Consider the following 16,241-nt stretch of genomic DNA (forward strand, 5'->3'; position numbering starts at 1 on the left):
ATCCTAATAGAACTCTGCATTTTAAGCAAAGCAACTGTAAACTGATGTAATCAGCAGTTTCTCAGCACATAGCCTGCGACAGGCCCTGTTGGGGACTTTCACATACAGAATTTCATTGATGATCACAACACTTTTGAGGCAGGTATATTATTTGTATAGTGAAGAGACTCAGAAATCTGGAACTTATACAGGCCCACTTATCTATTGAGTAGCAAGCAGAGTCCGGACTTCAACCAGGGTCTGCCCAACCAGGCTTTCTCCATTATGCTAGTGACCAACACGTGAGCATCACCCCAGAGACTGGCTAACAGCAGGGGAAGAGTGGCCTCTTAACCAGGTAGGGATGTGTGAGTGGGAAGCAATTTCATGAGCAGGCATGTTAGTAGTGAAAGCATTTGTGTTTAGATGTCTTTAGGGTCCACAGGCAACCTCATAACCATGAGAGGTTAGAAAAATATAATCAGGCTGGGTGCGGTGGCTCACGCCTGTAATCCCAACACTTCAGGAGGCTGAGGCGAATGGATCACTTGAGGTCATCTCTACTAAAAATACAAAAATTAGGCGTGGTGGTGGGCACCTGTAAACCCAGCTACTCAGGAGGCTGAGGCATGAGAATTGCTTGAGCCCGGGAGGCGGAGGTTGCAGTGAGCTGAGATTGCACCACTGCACCCCAGCCTGGGTGACAGAGAGAGACTCCGTCTTAAAAAAAAAAAAAAAAAGTAAAATCAGAGAGCAAGAAGCCTCTCTCAGGGTTTTTGTGAAGATTAAATGAGATAATCCTTATTTGTAAACAGCATGCAGTGAGTGGCTCACGTATGTTAAATACAGCTGTTCCTCGGTATCTGCAGGGGATTGGTTCCAGGACCCCCATGGATAACAAAATCTAAGGATGGCCAAGTCCCTTATATAAAATGGTATAGTATTTGCATATAACCTACATATATCCTCCCATATACTTTAAATCATCTCCAGATTTCTATAATACCTAATACAATGTAAACGCTGTGTAAATCGTTGTTATACTGTATTTTTAAATTGTATTACTTTTTATGGTTGTACTTTTTTTTTTTCAAATATTTCAACCTGCTGTTGGTTGAATCCATGAATTTGAAACCCACGGATATGGGGGGCCGACTGTACTGAGTAACTGTTACCTTCGATCATGGTTATTAATCTTCCATCTCTCTGAGAGAACCTCAGAATTGAGGTAGAGATCAATGACAGAATAAGGGTGGGATCCTTTTATGGACTGGGAAGCACTAATGAATACGAGCTGTGATATCACGCAGGGTTCTGGAATCAGGAAGCACACCCAACCTTATCCCTGGCTGTGCCTGCCTACCCAGCCCAAGAGACCTGGGGCAAGTGTCTCCCCTCTTTAAAGTATGATCCCTTGCCTTACTAAGATGAGGAGGTGAGCAGAGGCTCTCAGCTGTCTTCTATATGCAGTAGTGTAGGATGAGAAAAAAACATATCGAAGAATCTCAGGATCATTCAGGCCTTTAATAAGCAGCCTGCGTCCAGGTGTAAAGACAAACAGCCCCCTCTACTGGTCATAGGAAAACATAGGCTTTGCTGTGGCTCAGGGTCCACCATGATGGCTTTATAGGCTGAACTGACCATCCTTGTGGGAACTCTTTCTGAAGTCCACGTCATGAATCCTATCTAATCTGAGCAGTAGGACATTACAACAAACACACAATAAAGAGCTGCCAGACCAGATAACATTGCAAATGACAAACAATTCATTTTTAATTAAATACTAACAAGGAAAAAAGGCACCATGGCCCATTCAAGTATTTTGCATAGATGTACAAATATTGTAAACAATTAATAGGTGGACAAGAAAGAAGAAGATCTGTTTTCCGTGAACAATCTCCCAAATAAAAAGAAAATTCACATTGCCCTGGATCCCAGACACATACAAACGCACAGTGGACGGTGTGAGAGGACGCGTTGGGGGTGACTTTGGAAATGTGGGCTTGGATTCTACAGAACCTCTCCTTTGCAGGCTCCCCTCGGGAAGGGGACCTTTCCAGTTGGCGTTCCCATGGCTTTCTTGGGTGTCCAGCAGAGCTGTTATACACGTGGTTAACACAATTACTGACTTTGGAATTGGTCCCCAATTTTCAAATTGCAAGTCTTCCATATCCTCTGTCAAATAAGAATAAATTAGGAAGTAGACAGGGAGAGACTTATTGGAAAGGTGTATTGCAGGAGGTGGGGAGGGGCTATTGCTTCAGGGGGAAGGGACTATGGCAATACAAAAAAACACTCCAACCAGAAAATCAGCAAGTCTCAGACCTTAAGATCTGCAAGTGTCTCAGAGCTGGGGCAGAAAAGGGCTTTACTTTTATAGGGAGAAGTCAGCAAGGCTGAAAGGAACCTATGGCTAGCAGGCAGTTACAAGATTGAGCCAGGTGCCCAGGCTAAGGCTTCTAGAGACAGGGAGACAGGGCACTAAATCCCTTGAGGTTTGTTTTAGAGATGGCTCCAAGGCCCTTAAAAAAAAATTCTTGGGTTGTAAAATTGGCAGGAGGTTAATTTCACTTTTAAAAAGATTTACCTACATCCCCAACTGCACAAAGAGCTTGCTAACTCACTAACCCAAACTTGAGTTAAGCTTCCCTCCTCCCCACCAGACCCTGGACTTTGGGCCACCCTCAGCCTGAGCCAGCAAACAGCCCCTCCCCTGGAAAAAAAAAAAAAAAAAAAAAAGGCTGGGCACAAAGTCATTCCCTGAACGTGGTTCTTTCTAGCCATGTTTACTTCTTCCAATAAAAGAAAAGGCCTTTTCTGCCTGGGCTTTGAGACTCTTGCAGATCTTGCCATCGGTCGGTCTGAGCCTTTTCACTATTCCCATAAGGCCCCTTCCTCTCCCTTTTGCAATATTCCCTTTCCCCTTCTGCAATCATGCTTTGGAATAAGGTCTCTCCTTCCCTAAGCCCAGATTTATTTGTATTTGACACCTCAAAACAGCATACTGGGCACTGGAAAGAAAAGGGGATGCATAATGGCCAGTCTTCCTCCTGGGCAGCCTTCCTGAACAGAGCCAGGAGTGAAGCATTAGTAGAACTGGTTGCCGAAAGTCTATCAAATTCCAAAACATTCCACCATCTTCCAGTTCACAGTACAACTTTATGGGATGGAGGTGATATGAAAATAATAAAACAAAACAAAACAAAAAGCAAGAAAACAACAACCCAGGTCTCTTTCTGGTGTGGTTCCAGGGAGGGTGGACTGCAGGTTCAGATGGCTCACGCAGTCACTATGGCTGTGGCGCTGTCACTTCAGAGCTATCTACCTCCTGATGTGAGGGAGAAAGGCTGGAGAAGCCACAGGAAGCTCTGTGAGGCATGGGGTTGGGTTTTGAGGATGTTGCTTGTTGTTTTGCAGAGGGGTGAAAGGGGATGTTTTCACCTTTACTTTCCAGGAACCAAGCCTTGAGGCAGAGGGTAGCACATTTAAATAAATGGTTGGGCCACAGGAAAGGTGGGGAATGGATCTCCACAGCAAGGATGACCCACGGCAAGGACATGGGGAACCTGTATCACAGCCACCCTGAGGGAAGAGAAACTCATTTTCCTGAGATCTTTCTAAATCCAACCCAGGCTTTTCCCCCAGGTGTACATCCCGTATTTTCCACTTATTTCCAAACCCAAGAACATCCAAGAAGCACCTATTGTGTGCAGAGAACTATAAGGAGGCCCTGGGGTGGTGAATCAGAAGCTCAGCCTCAGGCTTGCAGTGAGGTTTTCAAGAGCAAACAATTGCTCATGGCAGGATGGGAGGAAGCCCCAGGAAAGCCTCAGAGGAGCGAGAGTCAGGCCAGCTCCTGTCCAGAGAGCCACCCAGCACCTTTGTGGAGTGGGAGTCTATCTCCCAGAAAACATCTCCAGGTGCTTTGCAAAAACCGTCCTATCTAGCAAAGCACCACACGGCCCTCCTTCCCTGCTGCAGGGAAGACAGGAGCCACCGCAGACCCCCTCACCTGCTCAGAGCTCTCTTTCTGTGAGGGTCAGGTAAGGGCAGTGACCAGAGAGAGAACAAAAGGAAGTGAATGACAAAAAGCTGGGTTGAGGAAGAGGCTCCCAGCTCTGACTGTTCCAGTGCAGCTGTTGCTGGCTGCCTTCTCCAGTGATCTCGGGCAGCTCCCAGAAATGGGTCTGTTCTCTGCTCAGAGGGCAACGGTCCAGCCCGAAGTCAATGACCAGCCACCAGGGCAGGCTGGCTCCCTCGTGTGTACTTTGTAAATAGCTGGGCTCCCTAAGGGGGGACCTCACCTAGATTTAGCTCAGAGAGTAAGGAGGAAGACCCCCACCCTGCTGAGGTCACAAAACACAATGAAAAATAAACATATGACCCCAATGGCCATGCCCCGAGTCTACTCTGGTCACACTCCTGAGAGCCAATGAGGGAAATCCAGTGGCCGACTGTGAGAGAGGACTCTGACTTGTAGGTCACAAGCACCTGGTCACCCGAAGGTCAGGACTGCTGAGGGTTTGCTCACCAAAGCACCACACATTAGAGGGAGAATGAGAGGGGAAGGAAGAGAGAAAAGCGTGGGGCACCAGGAAAGTGCGGCAGAGAAAACAAAGAGCAACTAAAAATTATCCAGAGTCAGGAGTCGCAACCTTTGGCATCACGGCTCAGAGGAAGCCCAAGCCCGGTGCTCCTCCTGCTGTCTACACTGCCTACGAATAGTACCTGTCTGAGTCAGAGTGACCCGTGTGAATACAGGGATGCAGGGGTTTGGGGAGAGGTGGGAGGGGACGTGGCTTGTCACATGCAGCCATACAGCCAGAAGCCGTTCCCTCAACCAAGCCCTGGGCAGAGCCACAGCAGTGGCTGGCTTGACCCTTCCTTAATCCCTAAAAGCTAAAAGGGGTGGGTAAGTACCAGCCTCCGTCCAGCCCAGGACCTCTGAGGAGAGCAGAAGCAATGGGAAGCTCTCTTGCGTGCCCTGCACCCCAGGAGTGAATTGTTGGCTTCTGCAAGCGAAGTGCTGGCCTGAGTGGCTTGCTGGCCTTGAGCATCTCCATCAGCACCTCGGGGCTAGGAGTCTGGAGGAGAAGCTGCCAGTCACCCTCCTCATACTCTCTCCTCCCTACCTGGGGCTGTATATTGCACAAAACAACACCTAGAGGCCATCAGATCGTAGTCCCTCTGGGCTTCCGAGGAAGCCGAGGAGGCACTGAGTCAACAAGGAGATTTTTGGAGATGTGGAGGTTCCTGGAGGAGGGTGGGAGGAGCTCAGAGGCGGCCAGACATGCTTCTTCAGGGTTCCATGGCCATGGGTCCTCTGCAGTGTCCAGAGAGTTCAAGGAAAGGGAGAAGGCCCTTGGACAGGTCTAGATTTTCGAGCTAATCATCCCTCCAGCCCTCTGTGATCTGTATTCTGGAAACTGGGAAGAAAAAGAAGGCAGGGAGAGCGACATCAGCTCGATGCTGATCAATGGGATCAAGGGGGGAGCCATCCTCCCGATTTTAGAAGGAAGGATGGACCACCCACCGAGAACAAAGGCTTCTTGTGAAGTCCATCCATGTGTCCACTCACCCAGACCATCAGCCCTGCAGGGAGGGGTGTGGTAGGTGCCCCTATCTCAAGCTGACCAGCCACCCCTCCCTCTTCCCTTCCCTGCTAAGGCAGCAGCACAGTCCATAGTTTTCTCAATGCCTCGTGGGAATACAGCATGGTCAGCCAGCTTCTTCACCTCATCCCTTTCTGACCTAACTCCCAAGACTGGCAAACTGAGACTGTCAGCCACACAGAAGAAGTACGAGGAGGGGCCAAGTGTACACAGCCTCCCGCAGGCCAGGTGGCTTCTACTAATGCACTTCCTTGCTCTTCACAACAACCTGATGGGGCTGGTACTACTGCTCATCATAGCCTCTGTACAAATGAGGAAACAGACTCAAGAGGGACTTGCTCAGGGTCCCTCTGCAGGTCAGGTGCAGGGGCAGGACTGAAGCCACCACAGCTCAGGATTCTAAGCATCACCTTTCACATGAAGCCAAAACTCCACAGTCAAGCGGGCACCAAGAAACATGAATGTTTTGCCCTTGGCTTTTGTTCTGGAAGTTCAGTCCAGACCACAAGAAGCATGAATTGCTTTGTTTTCTCAACTCTACACCTGCCCCCCTGGAGCCCTCTGGTACCAGCTTTCACCTTGAGGGCTTCCCGTGGACTCACCTTTGGGGCAGGTGCTGCCAGAGGCCGGGACTGCTGAGGGCCAGCACCAGGGGGCCGCAGTGGGGATGCACCTCCTGGCCTGGGGAGGCTCCTGCGGCCTGGCACTGGGTTTGCCGGGAGTGCCTTCTGGGGCGGCCGAGGCCTGGAGAAGTCCTGGAGAGAAAGCAATAAGCCTCACTTGAAGGCCAGAGGCCTGTTTGAAAGAAAATATCCCTGATATCTTACAGGTTAAAATCAGATAGATAAAAGTTATATACTGTATGGTCCCATTTAGAAAGAAACTGTATGTATAATGTGTTTATATTCTCAAGAGGAAGTCAGGAGAGCAAGCTGGCAGTATCTATTAAAATTACAAATAACCAGTGATGATGATCTTTTTTTCATATGTTTGTTGGCTGCATAAATGTCTTCTTTTGAGAAGTGTCTGTTCATATCTTTCACCCACTTTGTGATAGGGTTGTTTGATTTTTTCTTGTAAATCTGTTTAAGTTCTTTGTAGATTGGGGATATTAGCCTTCTGTCAGATGGATAGATTGCAAAAATTTTCTCCCATTCTGTAGGTTGCCTGTTCACTCTGATGATAGTTTCTTTTGCTGTGCAGAAGCTCTTTAGTTCAATCAGATCCCATTTGTCTATTTTGGCTTTTGTTGCCATTGCTTTTGGTGTTTTAGTCATGAAGTCTTTGCCCATGCCTATGTCCTGAATGGTATTGCCTAGGTTTTCTTCTAGGGTTTTTATGGTTTTAGGTCTTAGTTTAAGTCTTTAATCCATCTTGAGTTAATTTTTGTGTAAGGTGTAAGGAAGGGATCCAGTTTCAGCTTTCTGCATATGGCTAGACAGTTTTCCCAGCACCATTATTAAATAGGGAGGATCTAGAACTAGAAATACCATTTGACCCAGCAATCCCACTACTGGATATATACCCAAAGGATTATAAATCATTCTACTATAAAGACACATGTACACATATGTTTATTGTGGCACTATTCACAACAGCAAAGACTTGGAACCAAACCAAATGCCCATCAATGATAGACTGGATCAAGAAAATGTGGCACATATACACCATGGAATACTATGCAGCCATAAAAAAGGATGAGTTCATGTCCTTTGCAGGGACATGGATGACGCTGGAAACTACCATTCTCAGCAAAATAACACAAGAACAGAAAACCAAACACCACATGTTCTCACTCATAAGTGGGAGATGAACATGAAATGAGAACACATGGACACAGGGAGGGGAACATTACACACTGGGGCCTGTTGGGTGGTGGGGGGCTAGGGGAGGGATAGCATTAGGAGAAATGCCTAATGTAAATGACGGGTTGATGGGTGCAGTAAACTACCATGGCATGTGTATATCTATGTAACAAATCTGCACATTCTGCACATGTGCCCCAGAACTTAAAGTATAATAAAAAAAAAATTACAAATAACTGTTCTCTGATCTAGTAATTCTACTTCTTCTGACCTATGTTAGAGAACTATTTGCACACGTGCACAAAAATGAAACTGCAAGGTTGTTCCTTGCAGCACTGTTTGTAACAGCAAAGAAACTATAAATAAGCAAAATTTCATCAGCAGAAAAATAACTAAAATTATAAAGTGACAGATGATATAGCACTTAAAAAGAATGAAGTAGGTTGATAGGGGCTGGCATGGGGAGATGTTCAAGAGTTGTTAGGTGGAACAAACAAGCTGTAGAGGATAGTTGACATAAAATAAGTCAGCACACTCACCGCCTAATAGAAATGTCTGTAACAGAAAAAAGGAAGGATACAGACCAAAGAGATTACACTGGGATGGGGTGCAAAAGGGGAGGGGTGTGTTCCAGGTGAACATTCCATTTTCTTTTTTTTTTTTTTTCTTGAGATGGAGTCTTGCTCTGTCCCCCAGGCTGGAGTGTAATGGCATCTCGGCTTACTGCAACCCCTGCCTCCAGAGTTCAAACGATTCTCTTGCCTCAGCCTCCCGAGTAGTTGCGATTACAGGCGCCCACCACCATGCCCAGCTAATTTTTGTATTTTTAGTAGAGACGGGGTTTCGCCATGTTGGTCAGGCCAGTCTCGAACTCTGACCTCAGGTGATCTGCCTGCCTTGGCCTCCCAAAGTGCTGGGATTACACATGTGAGCCACCACGCCCAGCCCTTGAACATTCCATTTTTTTTTTTTTAACAAGAGCATGTATGTGTATTGCCTGTTAAGGTTAAAACAAAATTTAAACAAAGCAGCAGCTACATTTTGTTCATGTTGGTTGTCCATGTGTGTGGCACATTTCATGGATTCTGTCCTTCCTGTGTTACTATTACCTTCATGTTCTCACCATCTCCACAAGGCTTTGCCCTGACTACCTTATTTAAAATTACAACAGCCCCCACCCTGACATTCCCTGACCTTTTTATCCTAATATACCTCTTCTTTTCTTTTCATATCACTTACTGCCTTACAACATATATAATTTATTTACTTCTCCAGTTGATTTTTACTTTGTGTCTCTCCATTCCCCTCTAGAGTGGAAGCAGTGTGGGGTCCGTATCTGTTTGGTTCACTGATACATCTTTGGCTTCCAGAACAGTGCCTAGTATACAGTAGCTGCTCAACACGTATTAGTTGATCCATTGTTTTTTAAGGGGCAAAGAATGACTGTCCCACCCGCAGGCCCCCAAGCTGTTGGGGTTTAAGGGGAAGCCAACTGCATAGATGGGAGTTCCAGTGCCTGCTCTCCTTGACTTCCTTCCCTTCTCGAGAGGGTCACTACCACGTATTAAAGTGGACAAAAGGCAAGCACATAGAGAGGGCAGGAATAACACAAAGAGCCGAGATTTGCCCCAAGAAGCTTCATGGCATCAGAAACTAAAGCAAATTCTTAGGGCCAAAAAGCCATGTTCTTCAGCTCTATCTAGAAGGACAATGCAACCCGCCCCCTTCACCACCGCCTTCCCCAGCTCAGAATAGCTGCCAAGTTGCAATGGTTGCTGGAAGCCAGGATAGAGACCTTCTGGGGCAGGTGACAGCTGGGTGCAGATGTCAGGTTGCAACTGGGAAAGGCTGTGCTCCCAAGGGAGCTGTGCAAATGAGCCACTGAGGGGCTGGAGTTTGGGCAGGAGCCTCATCAGCATGTCAGCGCTGGGCCTCCCAGCGCAACCAGCCACAGGCCACATCTGCGATGATCCAACTCAGCCCTACCAGGGCCCTCGCCCAGCACTGTTTTCCTTTTTCTAGAGCAGAAACAGTCCCTCAGCTACTCTGGCCCACGCTCCCTTCCACAAGGGACGGCATCTTACTCAATCAGATTGCACAAGCCTGACACGGGGCGTCATCCCCTGCCAAGCAATGGATCTTCAACTCGTATCTATTTTCTCTTCTGCACACTTCTCATCAGCTTCACTCCATCAGCCCTGCCTACTCCCTGCTCCAAGCTTTACCATCTTTCTTCAGGACAACCTTTAAATCTTCTAACTAGGACACCCATTTGCTTCTAGAGTGACTTTCATTTTTTAAAACTATTTTAAAAATTCAAATATAATATACACAGAAAAAGGTGAACAAATCATAAATATACAACTAGATGAATTACCACAACGTGAATACACTAAGTAATCCCCATGCAGGTCAAACAGTAGATTAACAGCTTCAGAAGCATCTATGGGCCCCTTGCAGGAACTACACCTCTCTCCTGCCTAAAGATATCCCAAAGAGTGATCAATCCTTGTCAATAGAAAATTGCATCGTGTCACCACTGTCCTCTTCCTATGGAATACAGACCAAAGTCCTGACCAAGGCTATGTGGCCTGGGCATAGACGGGCTCCTTCTGGCTTTCCAGCCTCATCTCATAGCTCCTTAGGACCCAAGCACACAAACCTTTAAGTTCCTTCAATCCACAGGGCCCTCTCCCATGACAGAGCCTCCCTACTAGTGGGTCCTGGGACCAGGAAAGCTCCTTCATCACTTGCCCTCACAGCCTGGTTAAGTCCTGTTCCTCCTTCATGTCTCAGCTCAAATGTCACCTCCTCAGGGAAACCTTCCTGGATTTCCCAGACTAGGTCAAATCCTCTTGTTACTCTGAGCACCCTGAGCCTCTCCTTCACAGCACGTATCGCTGTTGCAGTGACACATATCCCAGAGTCACTGCCCCAGCAGAATGTGAGCTCTTGGAGGCAAAGCTGCCATCTGCCTTCCTCGTCATCGCCTGGCACAGAGTGCAGGTGCATAAGCTGGTTTAGAATAGCAGAACTGAAGAAGTGATGAGGTTTCATCCATCACTTCTCCAGGGGGTCCTTGTCCCCCAGCTAGGAGGTGGGGAATCTTTGATGGCAGACTGGAGACTGTGAGTGGCCCCAGGGCAGGAGGCTGTCTCACTCAGCTGGATGAGACCTGGGTTCAAGTCCTAGCTCCTCCACTCACAACTGTGCAATGTCGGGCAAGTCCCTTCAATCCTATGAGGCCTGGCAACCTCCAAGAGAAATGAGGGCTGCAGCAACTCCCTTCTTGGAATGGCTGTGAGGAGGCAGGTGGCAGCCCAATGTCATCACAGCAGCCCCCACTCAGAGCAGCTGCCTCCCACTGTTCACTTGTAGAGAGACACCCACCCGGGCCCTGCGGCCCAGGAGAAGCTGTGCTTGGGAGCTGTGTTTTGGGGTGCCTGCCACTGGCTGGGCAGCTTCCTGCACCTGGGACTCCTGCCAGCAGTCCTAGGGGTGCAGGTGCAGGGTATGCACAGCCTCCACCGCTTAACAGACAGCTGGGTCCCCGCTGTCCCTGACGCTTCCTGACCTACGGCTCAGCACCTAGGGGTGACAGGGGTGAGGCTGGCCCCGTGTTCTCTGAACATGCCTCTAGTGTGGGTTTTTCAGAACAACAGTCTGAGTGGACTGCTCGCCCGACCCACTCCCTCCTCCCTCTGCTGGCACCCCTGTTCTCCTGTAACCCCAAGTCTCTACATGCCTGCTTTCTCCCTTTCTTTCATCTCTCTGTTAGGGACTGAACTGTGCACTCATCATTTAAAAAAAAAAAATCATATGCTGAAGCCCTAACCCTGAGTACCTCAGAATGTGACCATATTTAGAGATAAGGTCTTTAAAGAGGTGATTAGGATAGAATGAGGCCACCTAATCCAATCTGGTGTTCTCATAAGAAGAGGAGAGTTGGACAGGCAGACACCAGGGAGGCAGAAGTGCACAGGAAAGGCCTCGTGAGAACACAGCAAGAAGATGGCCACCTGCAAACCACAGAGAGAGGCTTCAGAAATCAACCCTTCCAGCACCTTGACCTTGGACTCCTAGCCTCTAGAACTGTGAGAAAATAAGTGTCTGTTTTGAAGCCACCCAGTGTGCAGTACTCTGCTATAGCACCCTCAGCACACGAGTACACTCTCCACCTCTCTCTCTCCACTCCTCCCCTCTCTTGCTTTTTTCCTTTCCTCCTTCCTTCTCTCTCCCTGTCAGTCTTTCCTCTCTTTCTGCATGGATTTTTCCATCCTACCTCTGCCCCACATAAAAGGAAGGGGAGAGCAGCGGTTTCACAGCAGAGAAACAGAATGGATGCCCTCAGCCTTCCCAAACTGTACCACTGCCACACATCCCAAGGACCCTCCAAAGCGTGCAGCCAACCCCAGAGTCCTTAGGGTCAGAGACAGCTTGGGTTCCATGGAGCCCTCTGGATTACACCCAAAGAAAGCAGTCTCAGTTGAGGGGTCACACCCAAAACACACAGGCCAGTTCCGGAAGGCACCCCACCCGGCCGCCACCCAGGAAACACCTGTGTCTGCACTGGGGGATCTCCTGCAGAAGGTGTGGTCAGAGCCATCAGAGCACACACACGCAGTGCGAACAGGCTGCTGGGCAGGCTATGCCTCCAAGAGCACCAGGGCTGGGGGCGGAGAGTCTAGACCCCACTCTCACCTCCCAGAGGCACCTGCCCCTTGGGATGGGCAAGGCATCAGGATACATCCCTAAGACTTTCCAATCCGTAGAAGGTACCAATAGGTACAATTTGGTAGGAAGAGTACTATGATGAGAGAAGTACAGTCCCATCAACCTCAGAGTTGAGGAATCAGGATAGACTTCCTGGGAGAAGCGGCATCTAGGAGCAGATCTGAGGATGAGCAGGAGGTGGCCCCGCCAAGGGCAGAAGGAGCGTATCAGGCAGAACAAGCAGCATTTACAAAGACCTAGCAGGCAGACGAGCATGGGGGAACTGACAGAAGTTAATTTGGGGTGGAAGGTGGGTAGTGGCTTGTCATAAAATAGGCCAACCCGGGAGAAAATGCCACATGGTTTAGGAGCTGCCTAGAGAGTCTATTTCCCCACGTTCGTTGCTCTAACCTGCTGTGCGCCCCCGTATTGACTGAATTGCAGAAAAGGCAGTCAGCTCATGACCCCACAAGTTTCACCTTCCCCACCTTTGCCATTACCCATTGAAAGTGGCCTTAAAAGCAATGTTCCCAGCCCAAGGTTGCTGATTATCCACTTACCTGGGAAACGATGCAATTTGGTGCGGGGGGAATTGGCCGGCTTGGAGGAGGCCTCCTGGATGACTCCGTCCTCTCTATTTGAGACCCGGGCCCTGGGGAGTTCCTAGCAGCCCTGCTCAGGTGTGCTGGCAGTGGTGCAGGTGGGGACCCACCACGCAGATAATCTGGAGGGGGCCGGGGAGGAGGCTGGGAGGGCTTCCGCAGGATTTCCGGAGTGTTGATCACCTGTACGCACAAGTCAAGGAACACCTGAGACAAGAAATCACTCAGGGCTGGCCTTGTGCGTCTCTTTGAGATAAACCAGAGCCCAAAGGGAGAACAGACACACCAATCTATTAAACCCCTGAGGATCCCAGAAGTCAGATGCAACCTTTAAAGTCATTAGGGGATGTCAGAACCAAATAACATGTCTCTCCAGCCAATAAAAGGGCTTTTATTACCAATCCCATGGGCCCACAGAGGCGCTTAGAAAAATACAGCATGGCGGCCGGGCATGGTGGCTCATGCCTGTAATCCCAGCATTTTGGGAGGCCGAGGCGGGTGGATCACGAGGTCAGGAGATGGAGACCATCCTGGCTAACACGGTGAAACCCCGTCTCTACTAAAAATACAAAACTCAGGCATGGTGGTGGGCACCTGTAGTCCCAGCTAATCGGGAGGCTGAGGCAGGAGAATGACGTGAACCTGGGAGGCGGAGCTTGCAGTGAGCCGAGATGGCGCCACTGTACTCCAGCCTGGGCGACAGGGCGAGACTCCATCTCAAAAAGAAAAATACAGCATGGCCCTGAGGGATAAAGGAAAAGTAGCAAAGTTCATTGGTGCAAAGCTCTTACCTTTCGCTTGCCCTGGGGCGTCTGCAGCTTGAAAGTTGGGTTGGCATGACCAGTCCCGCTGTTCTGAGAAACCCTGAAGGGACAACTAGAAACAAGAAATGGGGGAGGAAAAGAAAGGGGAAGATGTTCAGCAGGGGACAGTGCCTGAGTTCCCTTTGACCCAAGCACGGCCAGCAAGCAGCTAAATCTTTCGCAGGTCTGCTCTGGAGGGAGTGGGATTGGTCTTCTCAAACCACATCTTCCTAAGTAGAAAAACGTGTGGCCGATGGAGAACTCTCAAGGAAACAGAGTTGGCCTTATACAAAGCAGAGCTCTCTCAGCACCTTCTCTTCACCCTTTTAAGACCCTTCCCCTGTGAGGAGACACAAGGGTGTCACGAGCCATCAACCAATCCCCATCAGGCATAGATCCAGAAAGACCTGGGACTTAAAATCCCCTCCAGAACAAGTGTTATTTAATAGGTGACTCAGAGACTGTACATCTTCCATATCCAAAATAATAAATCACTTTTCAAATGGGACACCAAAAGCAAGCAGGAGTAGCTATTCTTATACCAGATGAAACAAACTTTAAAGCAACAGTGGTTAAAAAGACAAAGAGGGGGCTGGGCATGGTGGCTCATGCTTGTAATCCCAGCATTTTGGGAGGCCAAAGCGGGCAGATCACCTGAGGTCAAGAGTTCGAGACCAGCCTGGCCAACATGGTGAAACCCCGTCTCTACTAAAAATACAAAAAATTAGCTGGGTATGGTGGCATGCACCTGTAGCCCCAGCTACTCAGGAGGCTGAGGCAGGAGAATCGCTTGAACTCAGGAGGCGGAGGCTGCAGTGAGCCAAGATTGCACCACTGCATTCCAGCCTGGGCAACAAGAGCGAAACTCCATCTCAAAAAGAAATAAATAAAATAAAATGGGGAATAAATCAACTAGACAAAGGATGGCAAATAGATTTTACTTTATATTTCAACTTGATTTGGTTGGGGATATTCTGCTGAGAAGAACTCAGGAGTGATGACCAGAATCAGTAGAGTACTTACAATAAGATCAACTAGTAATGCCTGTCACAGTCATAGCAGGGGAGAGGGCAGCGTGTACCTTGCACTTGTCTTCCCTGAATTAGACCCACTATCACCAACACTTTTGCTAAGTACCATTTATGGAGACCTTTGTGACCCATAAACTGACCCTGAGTCCTCCATTGAACCCTGTCATACCTGAACTGTTGCCTCAGCTTGGAAGGGAGAGCTGAGGGCTTGAGTTGGCCTAGTTTGTTGTTCTGTCTGCAGCAGTAGTACATCAGCATGAGGACCGCCAGCACCAAGATGGCCACCAACACTCCAGCTACCACAGGACCCACACCTTCCAGAAACAGAACCCACGTGGGAGATTTAGAAGCTGTCTGGGCTACAGCAGATTTCAAAATAGGTATTCGTGCTTCTTCTTCAGGCATTTGATTTGCATTTAATTTGTATTACTTATTTTAACTTACAAATTATAATTAAAAACACACATTATGGGCCGGGCACAGTGGCTCATGCCTGTAATCCCAGCACTTTGGGAGGCCGCGGTCAGCAGATCACAAGGTCAAGAGATCAAGACCATCCTGACCAACATGGTGAAACCTCGTCTCTACTAAAAACACAAAAATTAGCTGGGTGTGGTGGCACACGCCTGTAGTCCCAGCTACTCAGGAGGCTGAGGCAGGAGAATCACTTGAACCCGGGAGGCAGAGGTTGCAGTGAGTCGAGATCACACCACTGCACTCCAGCCTGGGTGACAGAGCAAGACTCCGTCTCAAAAAAACAAAAAAAAAAACACAAAGAAACAAAGACTCAGACAGATTTAAGACTAGACCTCTCACCCATAATCCATAACTTAACATTTGGTTTCATCAAAACTACCCCAATATTCTCTCAAGTGGTTAATGTAAATATAGAGAATATATTTGTACTAACAAAACACTACTTTTTATCAGTTTTACATATTGGGGTTTCTTCCTTGAAAGATTTGGTGCTTTTTTTTTTTTTAAAGTTATTTGCTATTAAAAAAAAAAAAAACTTTAGAAATGATAGTGCTAGAATCCTTGAGAGATCCACTAAAATACTATAAAATTTTCTGAGTGTCTGGTTCTCCATTTTAACTTGTGTCCATCAGAGGAAATCTAAACCACCATAATGTGTCCCAGGTTCATGATTATTTTTAAGTGCCCAAAGAGAAATAGTCACCGTGTCCCCTAAAAAGAATGGGAACATTCAATGACCTACAGTCTCTCTTACTCTCACTCTACTAAGCGGGCTCCCCCTCCTCAGTAGAAAGGATGGGAGAAGAGAGACTGAACCGTGTCCCCACACCACACTATGAGCAGTCGCTCCTCTCTCTTGGTCTCTCTTTATCCTGATTTCCTCTCTACAAAATCAGGACAATGAAGCTGACTCAATGTGGATGCTCTGCAACATGCCACCTGCCCCTGATGCCCGCTCTTCTCACAAAAGCGGGCAGTGGCCCCAGCAGGCTGGCACTCACTCTCAGGGGGCATAGGCCCACTGTCGATACTGCCCCCATGGCCCGGTGTGTTGCAGAAGGGCGGGGCCCAGCCCGGCAGGCAGTGGCAGTTCTGGTTGTTGTTACAGACCTGGAGCGAAGAAAGGGCAGAGGCATCAGCACCCCAGAGAGCATCAGCCACCCACAGGGCCTGCCCTCATGACGTCCCCATGACACAGAGAAGCCAGAACCCAGCACGC

At 48.4% G+C, this 16,241-nt stretch overlaps 1 protein-coding gene across 2 annotated transcripts in view; it reads right to left on the bottom strand.

The window, feature by feature from the left end:
• Positions 1-1,722: 1,722 nt before the first annotated feature.
• The window catches only part of ADAM19 (ADAM metallopeptidase domain 19), a 98,199-nt gene continuing 83,680 nt past the window's right edge, over positions 1,723-16,241 (bottom strand). The window contains exons 18-23 of one of the 2 annotated variants that reach the window (XM_019027389.4): positions 16,024-16,132; positions 14,715-14,859; positions 13,503-13,587; positions 12,670-12,894; positions 6,194-6,346; positions 1,723-5,405 (exon numbers count right to left, since the gene is read on the bottom strand). In XM_019027389.4, coding sequence (XP_018882934.4) covers positions 5,352-5,405; positions 6,194-6,346; positions 12,670-12,894; positions 13,503-13,587; positions 14,715-14,859; positions 16,024-16,132 — 771 coding nt within the window. In that variant the 3' untranslated portion in view covers positions 1,723-5,351. Of the gene's footprint in view, positions 5,406-5,493; positions 6,347-12,669; positions 12,895-13,502; positions 13,588-14,714; positions 14,860-16,023; positions 16,133-16,241 lie in introns of those variants that run through there. The other variant, XM_019027388.4, reaches the window with a different exon arrangement.

This window comes from Gorilla gorilla, chromosome 4 (assembly GCF_029281585.2).
Source record: "Gorilla gorilla gorilla isolate KB3781 chromosome 4, NHGRI_mGorGor1-v2.1_pri, whole genome shotgun sequence".
NCBI lineage: Eukaryota > Metazoa > Chordata > Mammalia > Primates > Hominidae > Gorilla > Gorilla gorilla.